This window comes from Electrona antarctica (genome assembly GCF_951216825.1).
Source record: "Electrona antarctica genome assembly, chromosome: 9".
Classification (NCBI taxonomy): Eukaryota; Metazoa; Chordata; class Actinopteri; order Myctophiformes; family Myctophidae; genus Electrona; species Electrona antarctica.
The window spans coordinates 16746692-16771095 of NC_136790.1; the positions used below are offsets into that span (position 1 = coordinate 16746692).

General features: G+C 41.0%; 2 protein-coding genes across 7 annotated transcripts in view; both read left to right on the forward strand.

Annotated features, from left to right (window-relative positions):
* The window catches only part of ptpra (protein tyrosine phosphatase receptor type A), a 58565-nt gene extending 46764 nt beyond the window's left edge, over positions 1-11801 (forward strand). For all 5 annotated transcript variants that reach the window (XM_079510493.1, XM_079510494.1, XM_079510496.1 and 2 more), the window contains 6 exons: positions 1205-1281; positions 3278-3412; positions 4416-4541; positions 5773-5924; positions 6393-6528; positions 7051-11801. In XM_079510493.1, coding sequence (XP_079366619.1) covers positions 1205-1281; positions 3278-3412; positions 4416-4541; positions 5773-5924; positions 6393-6528; positions 7051-7125 — 701 coding nt within the window. In that variant the 3' untranslated portion in view covers positions 7126-11801. The remainder of the gene's footprint in view (positions 1-1204; positions 1282-3277; positions 3413-4415; positions 4542-5772; positions 5925-6392; positions 6529-7050) is intronic.
* Positions 11802-19619: 7818 nt separating this feature from the next.
* On the forward strand, positions 19620-23117 carry LOC306929099 (uncharacterized protein). 2 transcript variants are annotated; one of them, XM_079509491.1, is made up of 4 exons: positions 19620-19865; positions 21412-21452; positions 21649-21736; positions 22015-23117. In XM_079509491.1, exons 1-4 carry the CDS (start codon positions 19655-19657, stop codon positions 22029-22031), a joined length of 357 nt encoding a protein of 118 aa, XP_079365617.1. In that variant the 5' UTR covers positions 19620-19654; the 3' UTR covers positions 22032-23117. The 2 variants fall into 2 exon arrangements, with proteins under 2 accessions (XP_079365617.1, XP_079365618.1); XM_079509492.1 differs by lacking the exon at positions 19620-19865 and adding an exon at positions 21061-21234.
* Positions 23118-24404: the final 1287 nt, after the last annotated feature.

Genomic DNA, 24404 nt, shown 5'->3' on the forward strand with positions numbered 1-24404 from the left:
CGTGTAAACAACATGTCAGAATTTATCTATCAATTACTTCCACTGATCTAAGAACATGGGATGTCAGACAGTGTAACTGTAAAAAGTGCATCTTGTTTAAGTTCTTTATTTTTCCTTTTACAGCCGAACTACACCAAGCTTTTCAAAGCGTGTGTATGCGCACAAACGCGCACACACACACTTTTAGATCCAGTTTTAAGTTTGTATTTTAAAGCCTCTCTTTCTCTCTCGGTGTGTGTGTGTGTGTGTGTGTGTGTGTGTGTGTGTGTGTGTGTGTGTGTGTGTGTGTGTGTGTGTGTGTGTGTGTGTGTGTGTGTGTGTGTGTGTGTGTGTGTGTGTGTGTGTGTGTGTGTGTGTGTGTGTGTGTGTGTGTGTGTGTGTGTGTGTGTGTGTGTGTGTGTGTGTGTGTGACTGTGTGTGTGACTGTGTGTGTGTGTGTGACTGTGTGTGTGTGTGTGACTGTGTGTGTGTGTGTGACTGTGTGTGTGTGTGTGTGTGTGTGTGTGTGACTGTGTGTGTGTGTGTGACTGTGTGTGTGTGTGACTGTGTGTGTGTGTGTGTGTGCAAACCTATTTTGCAAGGTCATAAGCCAAAACGTCCTAAAATGTAATGAAAATAGCCAGTCTACAAGCTCACAGTAGTCAATCTTCAAACCGATCTACAAGCTCACAGTAATCAAACTTCAAGCCGATCTACAAGCTCACAGTTGTCAAATTAGTTGTAGATCAGCTATTTTGACTAGCCTAATTTAGCATGGCAGTAGTCGTATAAAATGGGGCATTTAAATGTTATTGTTTATGAAAGAAAATATATAAAAATATGAAATATGGAGATCGTGAGGTTTCCACACGACGGAGACTATATAGAATGTGCGGTTTGCGTGCTCGTGTGTTTACAAGAGCAGCAGTGGAAAAACTGATGTCTGTTTTTACCTGAAATTATCTCTTTGATAGATATCGGTGTTCAAATATTAACACTTGTCCCTGTGTGTGTGTGTGTGGAGGGGGGGGGGGGGTGGGGGTTGTACTCCACTGACAGCGGGCACAGTACATATTCGACATTTTCAGTATATTTAATTATAGCCATCATAGCGTTGTTTTATTTCGTTTTCATCAGCGAAAGATAGTTTTTTTGTTATACCGGTAGTTTCAATCGACAAAATTAACACTGCCACACGTTTGTCTCTGTGTCCACTCCCCTGTAGATGAGTTCAACAGAGTGATCATTCCTGTCAAACGTGGAGAGGAGAACACCGACTACGTCAACGCCTCCTTCATTGATGTGAGTGAAACACAGCCGTGTATATCGTTGTTTTTTTTTGTTCTGTTTATTGAATAACACTTAATTATATTCAACAGTATAGTCAACATAGTCAACATTTACATTTTTCTTTTTTTTACATTTGTGCCTTTTTTAAATTATTTTATAGATCCCCCCTTGCCCTCCCCCCACCCCTTCCAAGATCTGTCCATCTGTGGGCAATGTCTTGTTGCCAGTACATATGCACAGTATGTTGTGAATGGCCTAATTCTGCATCATACTGGCCAGTATTTGAGTGTATACAGAAAAATAAACAGTAAAAAAGAGAAAACAAAGAAAACAAAAACCAAAAAAGGGGAAAAAAAACAAAACAGAAACGGAAAGAAAACCAAACAAAACACAACAACCAAAAAAAGAGACGACAAAAACAACCATCTTAATGAATTGCAGTGCAATATGGTTTGGTCATGACATGGTTGGGTCGTAGCATGGTCGGGCCTCCGAGAGATTGAACAGGCATAAGGACAGGAGATTTTACGTGCACTGTGCAGACATATAGGTTTGTTTTTGTTTGTTTGTTTTTTTGCCCACATACATACATACATACACATAGCACATTTTTATTTTATTTTATTTTATATATATATATATATATATATATATATATATATATATATATATATATATATATATATATATATATATATATATATATGTAAGGGATAATATCTGGCTAGGTGGTCATTGTCGGGAGATAATTCACCGACAGGGAGTTTGGTTACACTCCCTGAAGGTGAATTATATCCCGACAATGACCACCTAGCCAGATATTATCCCGCTTATTACATGGCTAACTAACATAAATTAATCCATTGACCCAAAACACAACAAAAAAAGTATTCCATAACTTCGCGCTGGCTGCGTCTGCCCAGCTGCAGGGCTGAAGCACTGTCGGAAAACAAGGAAGTGAGTTGATCAAATAGAATCCATTTTCGGGTCCTGCTTCGTCTATTTCTCGCTCAAATGTTTTCAAAAACATTTTTAAGAGCAATGTTTAGCTGTAAATTACATTGTGTGTCAGTAGTGTGTGTGTGTTTACATGGCTGTTATGTTGGAAACGGCAGTAAATCAAGCGGGCGCAGCCGCGCAGCTGGTGGTGCTCAGAGGGTTTGATTAGGCAGCGGTCATTATACAGCGGAGCGGTCATTATCATGAGATAACTCACCGCTGAATTAAGCGATTGACCAATCAGAATCAAGCATTCAACCAAGCCATGTAATAAATAAATATATATATATATATATATATATATATATATATATATATATATATATATATCTTCTTTTCTCTTTTTTTTTGCATATATGTATATCGTTGTTTAGTGCAACGTCACCCCAAGGGGTCTCTGTACATGTCACAACAAATCCTACAACACAAAACATGATAAGCAGATACCGGTAATATACAGTGTAATTTTGCCTGCACGTATTATAAAACAATCGATGCCGCAGTGCACAACTGCAAATATATATACAAATCACAAAAACACAGTCGGCTTCTCTAACAATTGGAGGCAGAGCATTTCCAACAGTTGTTTCATTGGCATTGTGACTGTAGCGTTTATTATTATTATTATTATTATTATTATTATTATCAATTATCATTATTATATTATATTTTTTCCCTTTTCCGTTTTTTTGTTTGTATGTTTTGTTTTTGTTTTTGGCTTGTTTTTGTTTTGTTTTTTTGTATCTTCATCCTTTTATAGCTATTTTGAATATTAAAAGGGCTGGCATTATAAGCTAGGCTTCTGCCAAACACTCCCTTTTGTTCAACAAAAAAACCCTGAATACATTGTATAAGGTGTGTTTATTTTAAATGACCAATAAACTTGAACTTGAACTGTGAGGCAACCAGCACTGTGGGAGCGTATCACCTATCAGTCATTGCTTTCCGTTCTCACCTCCTCTCCCTCCCTAAACTGCCCGCTGACGTCTCTCTCTCATCCCCATGGCAGGGTTACCGTCAGAAGGACTCGTACATGGCCAGCCAGGGTCCCCTGCAGCACACCATAGAAGACTTCTGGAGAATGATCTGGGAGTGGAGAAGCTGCTCCATAGTCATGCTCACTGAGTTGGAGGAAAGGGGACAGGTACGTGAAGGATAGTCTCACTGAGTTGGAGGAAAGGGGACAGGTACGTGAAGGATAGTCTCACTGAGTTGGAGGAAAGGGGGCAGGTACGTGAAGTATAGTCTCACTGAGTTGGAGGAAAGGGGACAGGTACGTGAAGGATAGTCTCACTGAGTTGGAGGAAAGGGGACAGGTACGTGAAGGATAGTCTCACTGAGTTGGAGGAAAGGGGGCAGGTACGTGAAGTATAGTCTCACTGAGTTGGAGGAAAGGGGACAGGTACGTGAAGGATAGTCTCACTGAGTTGGAGGAAAGGGGACGGGTACGTGGAGGATAGTCTCACTGAGTTGGAGGAAAGGGGACAGGTACGTGAAGGATAGTCTCACTGAGTTGGAGGAAAGGGGACGGGTACGTGGAGGATAGTCTCACTGAGTTGGAGGAAAGGGGACAGGTACGTGAAGGACAGTCTCGCTGAGTTGGAGGAAAGGGGACAGGTACGTGAAGGACAGTCTCGCTGAGTTGGAGGAAAGGGGACAGGTACGTGAAGGATAGTCTCGCCTAGCCAGACAATCGCAAATCTCCGGCATCTACCGATAAGTCTGGGAAATAAAAAATGTTGTTGTCATTCTGTCATTATGCAGAGTTATTAAAATTGTAGTACAATGGAAACAAACCCCCTGGGGCTTTCTGGGTTATCCTTTTAGCATAACCTTTGACTGTACTAACTATACTGTTAACAAACCTGCTTGTAGTCAATCAAATTACGCATTCTTCTTTTCAAAGTTACGGTAAGGTTTACACGTTAGATGGCAACACCATAGATATACAAGTTACTATTTAGGCATTTAGCAGACGCTCTGAATCCAGAGCGATTTACATGTACTAAGGCCGCTACCTAGAACGTTAGTTTTGATGCTGTGGCACAGGTTTGTTTTTGTATTGTAAAATCTAAAGCCTGTCTTTTGTCTCTCTCTCTCTCTCTGCATGGATTTTTCCATCACTGTGTTGTTGTTTTGTGCTGCAGGAGAAGTGTGGCCAGTACTGGCCCAGTGATGGAGTTATGGTTTACGGGGACATTTCCATCGAGCTCAAGAGAGAAGAGGAAAGCGAGAGCTACACGGTGCGAGACCTCCTAGTCACCAACAACCGGGTAAGTGTTACTGACACGCCTGTTTTACCGTGTAAGTGACAATCAAATACACAACACGTTATAATGGCTTTACAACACGATCACTGGATCGGTTCGCGGTTGAGTGTGCAGCGGCTGGGATGAGGATTAGCATCTCCAAATCTGAGGCCATGGTTCTCAGCAGGAAGACGACGGTTTGTGCACTCCGGGTAGGGAACGAGACTTTGCCCCAGGTGAAGGAGTTTAAACTTGTATCTCCGGGGTGTTATTCACGAGTGAGGGGAGGACGGAGCAGGAGATCAGCCCGGGAATCGGAGCAGCAGGAGCGGTATTGCAGTCGATGTACCACACTGTTGTGACATTTTGTCTTGTGACTACATTCCATTCTGTCATGGTTATACAGCCAGGGCTTATTGTCTACTCATTGTGCCTCCCTTGAGACCATTACCATTTACTCTCTCTGGGAGAACCGTACTGCACATTACGGTCATTACACACATCCGGGACTGAGACAAATAATGAAATAATGAAAATTATATCGTTTTATATTTCACATAAAACGATTTGGTGATGCCTCATTCATGCAGTGTGATTATTTTACTCGCTGTGAAAAACCTGCCTCTTTTTGGGTTCAAAATTAGTAAATTACGTTTGATTTATTGCCATCCAATATTCGTGTTCTGTGTGTATGTCTCATGACATAAGAGGCAGTTTAACCCATTTGACCTGAGATCAGATTCTAAAAATGTCTTCTACATCGTGACAGTTTTCTGAAAAAGCTATGTTTCTATGTCAGTCGTTCTTTGATTTTTCAAAAATAGCAGACCTACAAGCTCGTAGCGCGCCACTCGGTGGCGCGCTATGAGCTTGTAGATCTGCTATTTTTCAATATCTAAAGCATAACATAATGCTAACACCAAAAGAGATTCCCGCCCAAAATGGGTTAAAATAATTGCATGAAATAAATGCTCTCGACTGTAAGGGTCTTTTGGGTGTAACCTCTCTCTTCAATGCATGGTGCTTGCAAACATTAAGAACTGCAAAAAAGTAATTGTGTGTTCACCTTTTATTGATGAATCTCTCTTTGGGTACGAAGGTCAGAAGCCTGCATGTGAACTTCCACGACATCATGACTTGACTATAATCACACATTAGCATATCGGGTCTTGCTTTTTTTAAAACTCTGAATTATTCTCACTCTCACGTTGAGGTTTGTTCCTTCCTAATCTCTTCCCATGGTGCATTTGTCCAGGAGAACAAGGCGCGGCAGGTGCGTCAGTTCCATTTCCACGGCTGGCCAGAGGTGGGCATCCCTGCCGACGGCAAAGGCATGATCAACATCATCGCGGCCGTGCAGAAGCAACAGCAGCAGTCTGGCAACCACCCCATCACTGTACACTGCAGGTAAACACTTCAGTTCAGTTCAGTTTGGTCATAGAATGTTGAACATTGAATGCATTAATTTCATTTGATCATCATAACTTTGCATTTAGACCAAAAAGGTATAGGCTGAAGCTGAATCAATGTGAAACCCTCTGATTGATTGATTGATTGATTGATTGAAAGAAATCGCTATAAAATGTTGTAAATATATTTAGCCCCATGCTCGAATGCCCCCGCCCCCCTGTCAAAAACAGCTAAAATCCCTAAAACTAAAGAAAGCAGCAAATGAAGAAAAATGAACACTCATCTTTTACTTTCTCTAATAACGACCTAAAACATGAACCTTGGTTGAAAAAAAACTAAAGTTGTCCTTTAATGCATTTATGTTTGCCCACGGACGTCGAGTGTGTGAGAATATGGATAACAGGAGGTTTGTGTGTTTGTTTGCGCGCGTGTGTGTGCGCGTGCGTTGCGTGTGTGTGTTTACAGTGCGGGAGCAGGGCGAACGGGGACATTCTGTGCTTTGAGTACAGTCCTGGAGAGGGTAAAGGCAGAGGGCATCCTGGACGTGTTCCAGACGGTGAAAAGCCTCAGACTGCAGAGACCCCACATGGTGCAGACACTGGTGAGGACTCTATATACCTGTGCTAATCAGTGGTGTAAATTAACTAAGTACATTTACTAAGTACAATTTTGAGGTATTTGTACTTTACTTGAGTATTTCTAATTTCCAATATTTTTGTACTTCTACTCCAATACATCTCGGATCCAAATATTGTGTTACTAGTTACTTTTTTTGATTATTATTACAAAACATACATTAACCACTATCGCGATGCAACGCATTGTGAGCTTCTAGATCGGCTATTTTGAAAAGATTTTCATACATTTGAAAACTTGAAATGAGACATTCTGCACAATTAGTACTTTTACTTTTGGTACGTTGATGTATATAAAAAAAAAAAATAATTGGCCCCAAAATAAACGTAACGAGTACACCAAGAAATGTCAGTTATCCGTTCTAAATGTTGGTGCTGGTATATTTTTGGTTAATAATTGCCCAGCCCAGTATTGGTGTTTTGCGTGAAAGCCACGACATTTCTGAGTGACCAACATGGTGTCTCTCTCTTCCATCCCCCCACCCCAGGAGCAGTACGAGTTCTGCTACAAAGTGGTCCAGGAGTATATCGATGCCTTTTCCGATTACGCAAACTTCAAGTAGGGACCCCGGCCAACGGGTCACGCTACTACTACTAAAACACACAACTCAACCAACATACACATGATGCACACAACTGCATATTCCCACTCGGATGGATAATATGAAAGTGGTTACAAGCTGGATGTGTGGATGAGCTGCCCAGCAGGAAAAGGGAACAGGGATCTGGGACAGACAGTGGAGCAACGGCACCAAGTGCGGTCGGACAGAGAAAATAACTGAGATGCCTTCTTGAATATTTTGTAATATGTGTGTTAATACAGCCCTTTTTCCCTCCCTCGTTTGGTTCCCCTGCCCCTGTATATATACTTACGGTGTTGCATCTTTTGTTTTGTTTTTTTTAGACACAAATTTGAGTTTGGCTGCATTTTAGGGTGGCATTTGTAATGTATTTTATTGCTATCTACAGTATATATATATATATATATAATATAAATATATATGAATATAAATCTAATGCTTTAGAGGCTATTGTCAAAGGTCCAGAGTTGAGGGAAAGGTATTAGGGGCTATTTTGTGGTGGGTTTATTTTATTTTATTATTTGTTTTGTTACTATTTAGTGACGGAGACTTAGAAAAACAATATATGGACTTTACAACATCCTTCCGCTGTAGCAAAACCCAGGAGTCAGCCTGGATCGCTCACTTAAGCCTGATTTGTACTTGGTGTCGTGCAACATATCCGATCTACAAGCCCGCGCTATGTTGCATCGCTGTGCGTTGTAAGCTTGTAGATTGGCTACTTTTTGTGGCACTCGCCACCAACGAAGTATAAATGAGGCTTTATTGTCAATGTTAGACACTCACTCCCAAACACCAGACACACACAGTACACATACCATTTTGTTACCTTTTATTTGAATTTTGTACTTGTTTATTTAATATTTTTTTAAACATAGGAGGAGTCACCTGCCCTCTGTGAACACTTAGTCTGAGCCCTGTAGAGAGTTGTGACCCCGCAGAGTTCCCACAAGCTGGGGCTTGAGGGTGAGCCATCAGTATCACTGTGATGTAGCCTAGTGGTTCTCAAAGTATGGTCAGGGTTCTAAACCCTAAAAGGTCTGTAACTCTGTTATGGGGGTCCTTGAAATACAAAAATAAAAAAGTTTGAGAACCACTGACGTAGTATCTGACCCCACAGGATGACCCCGCCGCCCCCTCCCACCCTCTCCCCCCCCCCCCCCCCCCCCCCCCCAAGAGCCATTTCGTTCTCAGGGCGCCAACAAGGGAACTATGAACACACCGACACCCAGCCAGCTTCCAGAGGTGATGCTGTTGTGTTCTCTTCTCACGTCACTATTTCACCTTTTTCCCCTTTAGTGCCAAAGCCCTTTAACTCTGGAAGCCAATTGGAGACGTTTATGCACCAACACTTAGACATACAGTGAAAGCTAACACTTACGTTATGGTTCATTGGGTGCCGGTGACGTGTGCCGAAAATAGCCCATCTACAAGCTTGCGGTGTGATGCGGTGTGAGCTTGTAGGTTTGCCGTTTATCTACAAGCTTGCGCGCCCCCAAAATAGCCTATACCTACAAGCGCACAACAAGCTTTGTAGATGGGCTATTTTTAGTGTAGGTGAAACAAGCTACCTTTTTCTGTTAATTCCCACAGTTTGCCATACATTATTCAGCATACCAGTATATTTCCTTTTCTGTTTACGGACATTAAATACAACAGTATTCCTTTTTTTTATGGGTTGCTAGAGAATCAGCATGTTAATACTGCTCTCACACCACAACACTGTATTGTCAACATTTTTACAACTTTATTGTTCTTTTTTTTTATCACGATCGTCACTGATACCGAAGAATGTTTATTTTGTATTGCTGTTGCTACATATTCCTCCGAAAATGGATTCGTTGTTACTTTCATTTGTGGAGCTGTGCCACGAAATATTTGCAGTGACTTTTGTATTAATAACTGTCCAACTGAGAACACTCAGGCTTGAAATCAACATGACACCATTTCCCGCCTGTGATGGTAATGAAAGATTAAGATTACGTTAATGTCACTTCCGGATTTGCGGTCGGTGCTGTTTGAACTCGGTCACCTCAGGAAATGACTGATGCCAGAAATGTCCTCGATTTGCCAAATTACATTTAAATTCATGTCCAGTTGACCAAAGTTCAAAGGCTTTTGATCAGCCCTGAAATACGAGTTAATGTCCACATAGTTTATTAGAAAAATCCTATTTTGGTTTGACACGCCTGTTCATACTCTCACTGTAGTGGCAATTTATTTATTTATAAAGATCAGCTAAAATAATTAAATTATGTTTATTTCCCTTCATTAAAAAAACCCAAAAGATGTATTTTGATTTTTTTTTTTAAACTAATTCTAAAATCAGGCTTACTGTTGTCAAAGGAAGGAGCACAATCAATGTTAATTTATGATGCACACACTAGTGATCAAAGGTCTTGAATGTTCACAATGGTTTGATAGTTTGAATGCTCACGCATTATTTGCACCAAAAAAAAAAAAATGTCCTTGAAGTGATATAACCAAATGATAGAAGAGATCAGAGACAGTGAGAAATAATCTCTCAGTTATTTCACATCTCTTCCTAATGGTCTCGATTTGTTAAATTGACACTGAGGATTTTGCTGTGTGACCGATGTTTCACTTAAATGGTAAATTAAATTCTCAGCAATCGCTGCGTTGCCATTGTCATTTCAGGTCGACTCATTCCAAAGCATCACAAGTGCCCATAGGTTTTTGTTAGTTTGTTGTCCTTTTATTTCTTCATTAATTTGATTACACTTGGGGTAGATGGAGGAGAGGTTGGTGGTGTGTGAAGGCCTTGATATACTTTGTTGTGTGCTGTGTCGTGCAACGGAAAAAGCGGATTGACATGCTCACGTGCTTGCAGATAGGCTTTTTTTCCCCTCTGTGCGGCACCAGCGTGCAGCTAAGTATACTGTAAATCGGCTTGAGGGTCATACTTGTTCCAACAGTCGTGGGGGATTAATAACGGTTTGGTTTAAATTACTTATTGCTTTTGCAAAGGTGATTGCCTCGCTTGACTGCAATTCCAAGAGAAATGTGACACTGTGCTAACTTGGAGAAGTGTCATTTGCTCTAAGAGGTTAAAGCGGCAAAGTGCCTCACTGGTGGGTTTTCAAAAATAATAGCATTTTATTATTTCCTTCACTTCTTAACATGGTTGATGTAATTACTTAATGTTCCAAGCATTGCTCCTGCTCATATTTGTTTTCCCAACCATTTCACGTAGAGCTTTTCCACATAGCCCCATCGGGCCGCTCAAGTGGGCCAAAGGCAAGGAGTGGACCCATTCCATTAACATTCCCTCTCATCGCATCGTGCACATCTTTTCTACATAATAGTTCCACTCGGTTTCACATTCATGGCGGGGTTCACTTCCCCATTCATGGCTGGGTTCACTTCCCCATTCATGGCGGGTTCACTTCCCCATTCATGGCGGGTTCACTTCCCCTTGCACTTCCGTTCCGTCTGGATATCACGGCTTCCTTCATTCCTCTCGGTTTCGAATCAGACTGGTGACTTAAGTTATAAAGTCCTTATACATGACATATTTGCCCCACAGTTACATTATGAATGAAAGACACTGCATTATATTTACTCCTCACAAAGGGAAGCCATGTTCACCTGAGCCCCCGGTTTGAAACCCATTGTTTTCTGAGTTTTTATTTTATTTTTGTTATTGTTTCATAAAGCATAAGGTGAGCATTGAATGTCCCTGTGAATCGAGACAAATCTTTTCCACAGGCAGAAATGAGAAGTCTGTTTCTCCTGGTGAATCGCAGTTTTCTTTCCGACACTATATATTCCTACACTACGTTCAGAAAACAATCTTATTTTCTATCAATTACACACCCCATGAAATGAATCCTTGAATATGTTTTTTGAATTTGTTTTGCATTGATGAGCCAATAATTTGATGACCGGGTCATCGGTCATTTTCTCCGACTGAAAGGTATCAAAATCAAATCATAGGCTTAGGAAGATATCAAAATCAAATCATAGGCTTAGGAATGCGACAAAAACTAAATGATCTCCATGAATTCAACTAAGGCTTCATGGGGCGTGTAATAGATAGAAAATACGTATTTTTGAACTACTCCCTTAAGTCTAATCTATCCTCTGTCAAGCGACGGTGTCGCAGCCGAGAAGCTTGTAGGTCGTGTGACGGAGCATAAATTAGGGTTTATATACAGTACCTTACCTCCCATTGCTTTGTCCTCAACCCCCCCCCCCCCCCCACCTCCTCTTGTGTATTTTGCCCTTGGACCAGGTTTGAAATGGTCTGCACTCCCCTCTTCCTATTGTACATAATGTTATTTATATTTCATTCCTTTTCTGCTGCCTTGCTTCTATATCTTATTTTCTTTCTCTCTCTCTGTCTCTCTTTTTTTTTTTTTTTTAAGGATGTGTATTGAACTGTATCGGGACCAGTCTGAAATGTATTAAGAGGTTTTTGCTTTTGGCCATTTTTAATTTGGTTACTATTGTCTTAATCCTGTTTTTAATTTGCATCCGTTTTTGTTTCTAGTGGGTTTTTTTGTTTGTTATTCAACATTTGAAAATATGTGTATATAATTATATATATAATAAAATTATATATAATTATATAATGCCAAATGGCCTTTCTAAGCAAGATACTGTTCAAACTTAATAAAGTGCTTGAGATTTTATCATTTCTATCTCCTCGTATGTTTTTCTATACGTTTGTGTGCATAATGTTGCTGCATAACCCTTGTAGGCCTATGTCCTATGTCTACAGGCAGGTGCTGAACTTCAAACAACAATAACACAGAACAAATAGAGTTTGCACACTAGTAGCTCCCTTTTGTGTATTTATGTTGGTACCACATAAGGAGGAGACTCGAAGTAGATGGATTTCCAAATGAAATGCAGAATCCAAGTTGTTTGTATATCACGGGTGCCATGTCATCTGTTGGTGACTAAAATGTTAGGAAGGGAGTGGACGAGGTCCAGTATAAGTCATTTTACACTGAGTACCACAGACGAAAAACAGTCTAAGCCCATATTTAATTCTGACCCCTCCACGAAAAGGCCTGAACCCTGAACCCTGAACCCTTATCTATCATTTATACATTATGGATCAATAGTGTGGACTTAGACTGTTTTTCGTCTGTGGCATTCATTAGTTGCATGCTGAAAATAGCCGAAAGCAGTCATTACGACGGCATCAAGGCCCGCCGCCAAAATACATTTTAGTCGACTAAATCAACTAGCTTTAGTCGACAAAGGTCTTATGATATTTAGTCGACTAAAACTAGACTAAACACTAAAACATTCCAGGTGACTAAAATGTGACTAAAACTAAATTAAGTTTTATTCCAAACACTATGACTAAACTAAAATAGAAATGTGCTGCCAAAAACAACACTGTAGCAGATATAGCACTGCAGCATATGAAGTCAGTATCAGTTTAGACTTTAGTGTTAAGTGATAATACCTGTAACAGCCTACAGACACACACACACACACACATACAGAATATTAAAACACAGGCATTAAATGATCAATTATGGAAGCTATAGGCCTATAATTAGTAGGCATAGGATTGATTGATTGATTGATTGATTGATTGATTGATTGTTTGACTGCGAAGAGGATAAAACCAGAAAAAGACTTAAGGGTCCTCCATTTTCAATTTATCAAAACATTTATAGACACACACACACAATTGAGTTTGATGTTCAATGGGCGGCTTAGGCTAAAAAAAAATATCTAATTAATATCAGATATACAACATATATGAATCAAGCAACTTAAAAACTGCACACAAAAGCCATAGGCTACTAGATGTTAAAATGACCCTCGAACTCTATGTGCTGCTATTAAATGTGTTTCTAGAAAGACATTTGATTTGACTGCCACATACGGTAGTCTAGTAGTCAGTATAGTGTAGCCTAGTTAGTTAGTTTCATTTATTGTCCACGTGTGGAAATTTGTCTTCGGTCTCAACAACAGTAAAAAACAAACAGTTACAACAACAGCAACAACACACAATTATTTTCTCATGGCAAAAAAGTGCAAGACAACAGTGGCAAATACAAAGGAAAAACAACAAATCTAGCGAGACATGGTATCATTTAGTGCCTTAATGGCATTAGGGATGAAGGAATTTTTAAAAATGTTACGGTTAGCTTTTGGTACTTTGTAAATGTACTGTCTACCAGAGGGAAGTAGTTCAAACTCCCTGCAGAGTGGATGAGAGGGGTCGTTTGCTATCTTGACAGCTTTTTTACGAAGTACCTCCTTATAGATACAGCTTAAATGTTTCTGTCTCTTCCCAATGATTTTTGAGGCTAGGTTCCTATGGGTACCTTTTACATTAAGATTGCCATACCACATTGCCATGTTAAAAGTCAAGATTCCCTATGCTGTAGTGTGCACAGTGTGAGGAAGTAGGCACTTCCTCCACACGACCACAACACTCATGTGTGAAGATGGCAGCGGTGGCCGAACGGATAGCGGCGCGGTCTAGATACCGGAAGGTTCCCAGTTCGAACCAGCCGTCCGACACGTTAAAATTACCACCGCTGAAATGCCCTTGAACAAGGCATCAACCACTACGATGAAATGTGTTCTATGAGCAGGGCCTGGCTGGAAACAAGTTCTTGAGCCCAGATACCCTGGGTAAATATAGATTTCATTTCATTTCATTTTAAGAAGAGCAGGTCCAACTTCCTGGACTGCATGCTCTCAAATGATTAATGAATGATGTGACTCACACTAAAAAGCCTCAATGTTAAACTTCCTGCAATTAATCTCTCAAACATTTAATCATAATTGAGACTGGGCTGTAATATGTTACAATTAATGAGCATGGCAAGTTGGCAACTGTCATTGGTGTACTGCAGCCTATGCTATGCTGTGTTTAAGTATGGCCTGGCCTATTCAAATGTGTCTCTTCAAAACTGCAGCATCTTGGAGCATATTCATCTCTCAAGCCATGCAGACAACTGCATGTTGTTGCCTCCTAAAAGTATTTTGCAGGAAGCTGTAACATATACATCTGTTTTATCTTTACAGCAAGCGAGTAGATCATTTGATTAATACAGATTACAACATCCGTTTTATTTTCAGATGAACTTCAGGGCGTGAATTTCTCACCATGCGACCACAAGATGAGAACGGAAGTCCCCACACACAGGACATCCGCTTTATTTTCTGCAGCATTTCTGCATTTCCAAAGTACAGACCGTACAGCGGAACCATTGAAGATTGTGTGAGCCAGCAGTCTGTCTGGAGAGACTATACTTAACCCCAGATGGTAGAATATGCACAAGTTTAATCTTCTTTAAATGTTATTTTTACATATTTTTTTCTAGGCCAAGTAAGGTAAGGCATCCTATAAAGTTCAATGGCTGAGACTGGCTGCCTTCGAGTCTGTCCACGGCTGCCTTGGAGAACTTCAACGCCATCTCTGAAGGTGAGTTTTCTTTAATTGTCGTGTTCATTGATGTAATGATGTCACTAGAATCTATCCCATGAATGACTCTGCTGACAGCATCCTATATCATCCATGAACAACATGAGGTGACCAGTTACATTCAAAGGAGTAGTTCACCCCAAAACATTACAAGTTTGTTTTCTATCGATTCCTCACCCCATGAAGCCTTGAATTCATGGAGATGTATTTGTTTAGGTTTGGTTAGGTTGTCCTGATGGTCCTCTAAACTTAAAGTAAATAGCTTTAGCTGAACAACAGAAGTCATGTGTTTTTTCCCCACAGGACCAACGATGATAAACCTATTTTTATGGACCACTATGATGAATGAGAACCTTGAGAATAAGCTGAGGTCCTGTAAAATAGCTATAGCTGAACAAACGAAGGCACGTGAAAGTGTATGTTTACGTTTCAAACCTTCTTTTCCCGCCACACAGTCTTCTTACAGGGTAACTGCAGTGATCAGCTAGGCCTGCGGGTACTGTTGGCCTTCAGAGAGCTGGAGGATATGGGCACCACTATGCTGACAAAGATCAGTGAGAGTTGTGTTTTGGGCTGATGGTCCTCTTAAGTAAATAGCTGTAGCTTTTTTACGTGTTGAATTTAAGAAAATAAAGTCTCCGGCTCTCCGCAGGTCATCAAATTATTGCCTTGAATGCAACAAAAACAAAGAAAAATCCATGAATTCAAGGCTTCATGGGGTGTAATTGATAGAAAATACGTACTTTTTGGGGTGAACTACTCCTTTATGGACATTTTTCTCCTACAAGTTGTTCCAGGAGACCAACCTGCTAAAGACTGGCAAGACGATAGCCATGCTGGGTGTCACAGATCTGCCAAAATTGGAGCATCTCTTCAGGAAGAGTTGGGTCGGGTGTGTCCATCCAGACTGTTGGGGTGGTGTCAGTCAGAGTGCCTTAGAGGTGAGGAATTTGCAGTCTGAGACTGAGATGTGGTGTAGAGGGCCACTGTCTGTATACTTTGCTTCCTTCGGGATTAATAAAGTATATCTATCTCTACTTTGACTTTTCTACAGGACCAATGATGATAAAGCTATTATTAGGGACCACTATGCTGACCACTATATATATCAGCTGTAGATCAGAGGTCCTGTAAATAGCTATAGCTGAACAAAAGAAAGCGCGTGAAAGTGTATGATTATGTTTTCGGCAAATTATCATTTTTTTCAAACCTTTTCATCGCCTGACAGACTTCTTACAGGCTAACTGCAGTGATCAGCTAGGCCTACAGGTATGATTCTCCAATGAAACATTGACACCAAAAGTGTTACCTATACCAACTGGCGCAAGAACCTTTTTTATTATCAATCATATTTGTAGATACTATTTGATGGACATTAGACAACTAGATAAAGTGCCCCTCGGGGCACAGGTCTCCACCAGGGCAGGTCAGCTTGTGGCCTCCTGGTGGTGCTATAATAGGCCAATGTGAAAAGGGTGCCATTTCTCTTTTTACGCCTTGGATGGCAATTGGATGATTTGATGCATTTTGTTCCAAACATGTGTTTTGCAAAAATCCACCTGTTGGTGGCGCTATAACAGGCCAATGTGAAAAGGGTGGGATATTTTCCTCAGACTAGTAGGAAAGTCTGAAAGATTTCACGTAAATTGCACACTGCATTCATGATTTGAGGCATTTTGTTCCAAAAATGTGTTTTGCAAAAATCCACCTGTTGGTGGCGCTATAACAGTCCAATGTGAAAAGGGTGGGATATATTCCTCAGCCTAGTAGGAAAGTCTGTGAAAGATTTCACGTAAATTGAATGCTGCGTTCATGATTTGAGGCTTTTTGTTCAAAACGGACCAATCCTGCCAACTTTGAAAGCCAATATTAGCCAATTAGGATGGAATATGAAATGTCAGACAGATCCAGCTTGAACACATGACTATAGAGATAGTGTGTACAGATTTGTGGACAGAATCTGGAGGAGTAATATCAAAAAATGTGTTTTTCAAGTCTGCCTCCTGGTGGCGCTATAACAGGCCACCAGGGAGGTTCATCGTTGGCATCCAGGGAGTGTGTGTGCAAAATGTGCCATCGCCCAGGTTAATGGTGCCGGAGATTAGCTGGTAACAGACGGACGAACGGACACACACACGGACGGAGTGCAAAACATATACTCTCTCCCCATGCCTTCGGCCTGGTGGAGACAATTATGACATAATTCCTCATTCTTTCTTTCAAAATAGGTGTTATGTGTTGTTTGAGCATGTGACAGGGTACACTGTTGGCCTTCAGAGAGCTGGAGCATATGGGCTTTTCTCTTCCTCTTCCTCTTTTCTCTAAATCTATGGTCTCCTCCATTCTCATTGCTTGATGATGACGTGTTGGGTCGGGTATGGCCTGGGACATGAATGTTTTCAGGACCAATGATGATAAACCTCTTCTTAGGGACCACTATGCTGACAAAGAAACTGTTCAGGATCAGGTTGTCCTGATGGTCCTCTAAAGTAAATAGTTTTAGCTGAACAACAGAAGTCACGTGAAGGTGTATATATGTTTATGCTTTCGGCAAGTGATTGCATTTTTCCCCCACTGATTCTCTCAGGGCCTGTGTCATCACGAAGGTTGAAAAAAGACAGCCTGGAGCTACAGGAGTACCTCCACTCCAAGATGAGCCAGTACAGGTGGCGCCCAATGGGAGACGTGGTTAGTCTCCTCTGCATTCTCTGTACTGTCTACTTGGAATTTCCCACAGGACCAATGATGATTTCATTTCTGGCGCTTAGGGACCATTATGCTGAAGAACACTTTTACTCGAGGTCCTGTTTTCAACATATTGAATTTAAGAAAAGAAGGTCTCCGGCTCTCCGCAGGTCATCAGATTATTGCCTTGAATGCAAGAAAAACTAAAAAACATGTCCATGAATAGGCCTATCTCACAGCCCGCTTTCCACGCCCACTTCCGGTAAATAGTGGTGTCATTTAACATTAGCATTTACACGTTTTTTTCTCTGGAGAATCTAAGTACATTTTCTAATGTAAAAATTTGACAGACCAATATTATTATGAAGCAAACAAGATGGTAAATCAGCTCGAACAGATAGAACAAACCTTACCTTGAGAAAACAAAAGTTGTAGACTTCTTAAATTACCTCTGTTAACAGTCTGTCTCTATGGAGTGATGTCACGCTATCACCACTAACCCCGAAAGGGGGCGTATTAAGGGGGCGGGGAAATTCTGTGAGATAGGCTTATTGAAGGCTTCATGGGGTGTGTAATTGATAGACAATTAGTCGTGTTTTTGGTTGAACTATACTCCTTTGGGGACATTTTTCTTCTCCTACAAGTTGTTCCAGGAGACCAACCTGCCAAAGGCTGGCGAGATGATAGCCATGCTGGGTGTCACAGATCTGCCAAAATTGGAGCAGCTCTTCAGGAAGAGTTGGGTCGGGTGTGTCCATCCAGACTGTTGGTTGGGGTGGTGTCAGAGATCCTTAGAGGTGAGGAATTTGCAGTCCGAGACTGAGATGTGGATAGAGGGCCACTGTCTGTATACTTTGCTTCCTTCGGGATTAATAAAGTATACGGTATCTATCTCTACTTTGACTTTTCTCACAGGACCAATGATGATAATAAACCTATTCTTAGGGACCACTATGCTGACCAAGCTGTATCAGTAGATCCGAGGTCCTGTAAATAGCTATAGCTGAACAACAGAAGTCACGTGAAGGTGTATATATGTTTATGCTTTCAGCAAGTGATTGCATTTCTTTCCCCCACTGATTCTGCAGGGCCCGTTTCATCATGAAGGGTGAAAAGAAAGACAGCCTGGAGCTACAGGAGTACCTCCACTCCAAGATGAGCCAGTACAGGTGGCGCCCAATCGGAGACGTGGTTAGTCTCCTCTGCATTCTCTGTTACTGTCTACTTGGAATTTATTTCCCACAGGACCAAAGATGAGTTTACTTCTGACCGCTTAGGGACCATTATGCTGAGGAACAGTTGTACTGAGGTTTGTTTTTGTTTTTTCAACGTATTGAATTTAAGAAAAGAAGGTCTCCGGCTCTCCGCAGGTCATCAAATTATTGCCTTGAATGCAAGAAAAACTAAAAATATCTCCATGAATTCAAGGCTTCATGGGGTGTGTATTTGATACAAAATAAGTCATGTTTTGGGGTGAACTACTCCTTTGAGGATACTTTTGAGTGGTGTAAACCACTCCAACAACTGGCTTTGTACCCGTGTCTGTTCGTACCAAAACAAATGTACCCGTGTCTGTTCGTACCAAAACAAATCACACGTAAACTAACAAAGCCAGTTGTAGGAGTGGTTTACACCACTCAAAAAATGAGCATGGTTGCTATGGTCACCCAGTTCACACGGGTGTGATTTCATTACGTCAGACATTACGTCAGACCACAGCTGATCAGTCTATATAAGACCTTACACCACTCAGTTCACACGGGTGTGATTTTTCTTCTTCTACAAGTTGTTCCAGGAGACCAACCTGCCAAAGGCTGGCAAGACTTTGGCAGGACTTTTACTTTTCTCACAGGACCAATGACGATAAACCTATTCTTAGGGACCACTATGCTGACCTATCGATAAACTGATATCATCTGAGGTCCTGTAAATAGCTATAGCAGAACAAAAGAAGGCACGTGAAAGTGTACCATTATGTTTTCGGCAATTTTTTTGTTCAAACCTTTTCCTAGCCCTGGTCCAGTGCTTACAGCGAGTCTGAGACTCACTGTAAGCACTGGACCAGGGCTAACCTTTTCCTTGTCCCACAGACTTCTTACAGGCTGCAGTGATCAGCTAGGCCTACATATATGATTCTCCAATGAAACATTGAGCAATTTACAATAACGTGCAATATCATTGCAAATGTGAAGCATTGTAGAAAGTTGCATATAAATTATGACACCAAAAGGGTTACCTATACCAACTGGCCGGTGCAAGAATCTTTTTTTATAATCAATCATATTTGTAGAAACTATTTGATGGACAATTATGACATAATTCCTCATTCTCTCATCCAAAAGAGGTGTTACGATGTGTTGTATGAGCATGTGACTGTTGGCCTTCAGAAAGCTGGAGCATATGATAGAAAATAAGTCATGTTTTTGGTTGAACTACTCCTTTGAGGACATTTTTCTTCTCCTACAAGTTGTTCCAGGAGACCAACCTGCCAAAGGCTGGCAAGATGATAGACATGCTGGGTGTCAGAGATCTGCCAAAATTGGAGCAGCTCTTCAGGAAGAGTTGGATGTGTCCATCCAGACTGTTGGGGTGGTGTCAGAGATCCTTAGAGGTGAGGAGACTGAGATGTGGTTAGAGGTCCACTGTCTGTATACTGTGTTTACTTTGTTTCCTTCAAGATTAATACAGTATATATCCATCTCTACTTTGCACTTGGCTTTTCCCACAGGACCAATGATGATAAAGCTATTCTTAGGGACCACTATGCTGAATAGGATTTATAAGCTGAGGTCCTGTAAAATAGCTACAGTCAGTATAAGAAAGACAAAAGAAGGAATGTGAAATTGTAGGTTTATGTTTTCTGCAAAATTCCCACAGAAAAGCACTTGGCTTTTCCCCACATGTATTCAAGGCTTCATGGGGTGATAGAAAATAAGTATTTTTCTTATTGAACTACTCCTTTGAGGATCCATTTTTTAATGGAGGCGGAGGAACACATCTTGACCATACCTTCACGCCAATCTCCGCCCTCCACGCCAATCTACCTGAGCCTACTTATACCCGCCCAATACAACCCAGCATCCTCTATGCTTTTCGTACCCCACTTCCATCCCCATCACCACCACAGGACCAGCAGCATCTCCACTGCTCCATCTCCTCACCTCCTCCCCTCCTCGCAGTTCCCACGGGGGATCACGCCTTCACGTGTACCACGGGCTGACCGCCACACGACCCCCTCCACAAAGACTCCAGGGTCGGCGACCCCCCCCGGAACCCACGCCCCGCTCCCCTCACTCTCCTCCTCATCATTTCATTCATTCATTCAATAAAATCTTTAAACCTTCCACAATGGTGTGTTCATTCCAACTAGTTTGAGGGATGACTTCCACACACCCGGTTCAATTTTATAGCAGGTGCGTATAGGTCCTGGCAGTACAGCAAACGTTATGAGGAAGGAGGAGAGACCCGCACACCGCCACTTGCTGGTTCAAGAACTTTATTTTAAAGAGTCATAGCAACGTTTTGGCCTTTCGGCCTTCTTCAGGCATCGAAGAAGGCCGAAAGGCCGAAACGTTGCTATGACTCTTTAAAATAAAGTTCTTGAACCAGCAAGTGGCGGTGTGCGGGTCTCTCCTCCTTCTTCATTCCAACTAGTGAATCGTGTGTTGAATTTAAGAAAATAAAGTCTCTGGCTCTCCGCAGGTCATCCAATTACTGCCTTGAATGCAACAATAACAAAAGAAATCCCCATGAATTCAAGGCTGCATGGGGTGTGTAATTGAAAATAAGTAATTTTTTTTGGTTGAACTATACTCCTTTGAGGACATTTTTCGTCTCTTACAAGTTGTTACAGGAGACCAACCTACCAAAGGCTGGCAAGATGATAGCCATGCTGGGTGTCACAGATCTGCCAAAATTGGAGCAGGAAGAGTTGGGTGTGTCCATCCAGACGGTTGGGGTGGTGTCAGAGATCCTTAGAGGTCCCACAGGACCAATGATGATAAAACTATATTCTTAGGGACCACTATGCTGACTAAGCCAGTAGATGTGCTGAGGTCCTGTAAATAGCTATAGCTGAACAAAATAAGGCACGTGAAAGTGTATGATTTTGTTTTTGGCAAATTATCATTTTTTCAAACCTTTTCCTTGTCCCACAGACTTCTTACAGGCTAACTGCAGTGATCAGCTAGGCCTACAGGTAAGATTCTTCAATGAAACATTGAGCAATTTACAAAATATAATATCATTGCAAATGTGAAGCATTCTAGAAAGTTGCATATAAATTATGACACCAAAAGGCTTACTTACCAGAAGCTTTTTTATAATCATATTTGTAGAAACTATTTGATGGACAATTATGACATAATTCCTCATTCCTCACTCTCTTCCAAAAGAGGTGTTACGTGTTGTTTGAGCATGTGACAACAGGGTACACTGTTGGCCTTCGGAGAGCTGGAGGATATGGTCTTTTCTCTTCCTCAGGTATAAATCTATAGTCTCCTCCATTCTCATTGCTTGATGATGACGTGTTGGGTCGGGTATGGGACATGAATGTTTTAAGGTCCAATAATGATAAACCTCTTCTTAGGGACCACTATACTGACAAAGAAACACGGGTTGTGTTGTGGTGTCCTGATGGTCCTCTAAGTAAATAGCTTTAGCAGTTTAGCTGAACAACAGAAGTCACGTGAAGGTGTATAGGCCTATATTATTATGCTTTCGGCAAGTGATTGCATTTTCCCCGCTACTGATTCTCTCAGGGCCTGTGTCATCATGAAGGGTGAAAAAAGACAGCCTGGAGCTACAGGAGTACCTCCACTCCAAGATGAGCCAGTAGGCCTACAGGTGGCGCCCAATTGGAGACATGTCTCCTCTCCCCTCTCTCTGAGGAGGCGCGTCTGAAGCCTGTCCTGGGCGGGTATCCGGACGTAATAACATATCCTGGCTAAACGTCATATATATCCTAGAGATAATAATAATAATCTTTATTGTCCCGAAGGATATTCATCTTCACAAGTCTGTTCAACACCAACAACAACAAAAAAACTACACACAGTACAGAAAACATTACACCAAGACAATACAAAAACATGAGGTCGCCACTGTGTACAGAACCATCCTATCGGCGGGGCAGTTTGTTCAATGCCGCGATGGCTGAGGGGACAAAACTCCTACTGAAACGAACCTTTTTCCATGGTAAGGTTCTGTATCTTTGTCCTGATGGCATGATGTTGAAAAAGCGATACAGGGGATGATCAGTGTCACGTGATATTGAGAGTGCTAGCCGTGTGATGGCCTTATTGTTCATATCAGAAAGTGTTGGTGCCCTGCCGCCTGGAGGGGGGGCGGTTGCCGCCTTTGAGTGGAGTATGCATGGGTCTGCTCTTATTGTAATGATTTGGTGCCTATGATAACTGTATTGTCTGCCTTTTTAATATATGTATTTATATACTGTATGGATGTATTTCCTGAATGGGAGTCTATCAAAACTCAAAAGCCACTTATTGTCATTATGGTTCATTGTTCTTCCCATGTCTTTGTATATTCAATATTTTTATTTATAATAGTGTTGTGCCTGGGCTGTTTTTCTTTTCTTTCTTTTCTTTTGTTGTTTGTTATTATGTTCTTGTTGTGTAATGTCTGTTTGTTGTCCTTAAATTTGTTAAAACCAATAAATATACTTTATATATATATATTTTTTAAAGTGTTGGTGTGGGAAGTCCGATAATCTTGGAAGCAATACGAGTAATACTGAAAAGTTTGTTTCTGTTAGGCATGGGCTTAGATATAGACGACTTATGTTAAATAGATGCTAATAGATGGTTAAAATAACATCACAGATGGACCACAGAACATCTGAGCACATCACTATTCTTTAGTTTTATAGCTCTGCCAGATTTGTCTGGTTTCCAGGCTTTTTTTTGTTCAACTGTCAATAATGAATGGATTAAAAATTTGAATTATGGTTGAAATGTATGAATAAATAAAGAAATAGATAACATAATGAAGCTTTCACAAGTGTGTGCTAGCTGGAGGATTGATTATTAGTCATTTTGTTAATCCACTGCTACGTGTCAGGCTACTTCTGTTGTTGTTGGGTGGTATGTCCAAAACCATTCCTCTTTTTATTATTTTTAAACTTTTTAAAAACTATTTGAAAATATTGAAAATAGCGCCTGATCTACAAGCTCAACAAGCTCACAACACGTTGCTGCCTGCCTGACAGCAACGTCTTGTTTTTCATGATATTTGAACACATGTGCCTGTTATTGGAGCTGCTTAGAACTAAAATCACACCAGTGTGAACTGAGCGGTGCAACTATACTTTTATTGTGATAATTACTGCACTGTACTCTGTACTGTATAGGCCTACTGTACTGTACGGTACAGTTTTATTGTTAGTTATATTTGTATTGTTATTGTTGCTCACATTGTTGGGCCACTCAGTGTGAGTGGGCTGCTCAACAGTGCCACTTTAGCTGTATAGCTGTCCATACCCCAAACGGACATACATACAGTAGACACACGACACACAGGGACACACACGGCCAGTCATTGGAGCGGTGTGCACCGCTCAAATAGAGGACTGAAATAAAGGGAAGTGAGGATAACGTAATAGCATTTGATATCGTTTAGGGCCTGAACTTTAGGCCCATATATGTAGATTAGGCCAAAATTTGGCCCATGAAGAAGCATCGTATAAATAAGGTTGTCTAAAATGTGTCTACTATCTGTACCAAGTAGACTTCTAGACCTACTGCATATATAAACACAGCTGCCACCATGCATTTTAGGTTTTTTGAGTGGTGCAAACCACTCCAACAACCAGCTTTGTTTGTATCCGTGTTTGTGTGTACCTGTACGTGGGGCCCAAAAAAATTAGCATGGTTACTATGGTCACTGACATTACGTCAGACCACAGCTGATCAGGCTATATAAGACCTTGCACCACTCAGTTCACACGGGTGTGATTTTTTTTGTATACTATTTAATTAGATTTGAGAAAGAATGCTGCCATTTGTCCCAAAGTGATTGCTGCTAGCTCTGTTTACACAATGCTGTACCCCCTCCAACTGTATTCTACTTGTACTGTTTTTATTATATTTTGACACTTGCTTTGGCAATATATATTTTCTCATAAAGCTCCTTT

Coding starts and splice junctions, on each gene's coding strand:
- LOC306929099 (XM_079509491.1), top strand. CDS start 19,655: ATGATAGAAAATAAGTCATGTTTTTGGTTGAACTACTCCTTTGAGGAC. Junction 19,866..21,411: donor GGTGTCAGAGATCCTTAGAG/GTGAGGAGACTG, acceptor CTTGTCCCACAG/ACTTCTTACAGGCTAACTGC. Junction 21,453..21,648: donor GTGATCAGCTAGGCCTACAG/GTAAGATTCTTC, acceptor CTCTTCCAAAAG/AGGTGTTACGTGTTGTTTGA.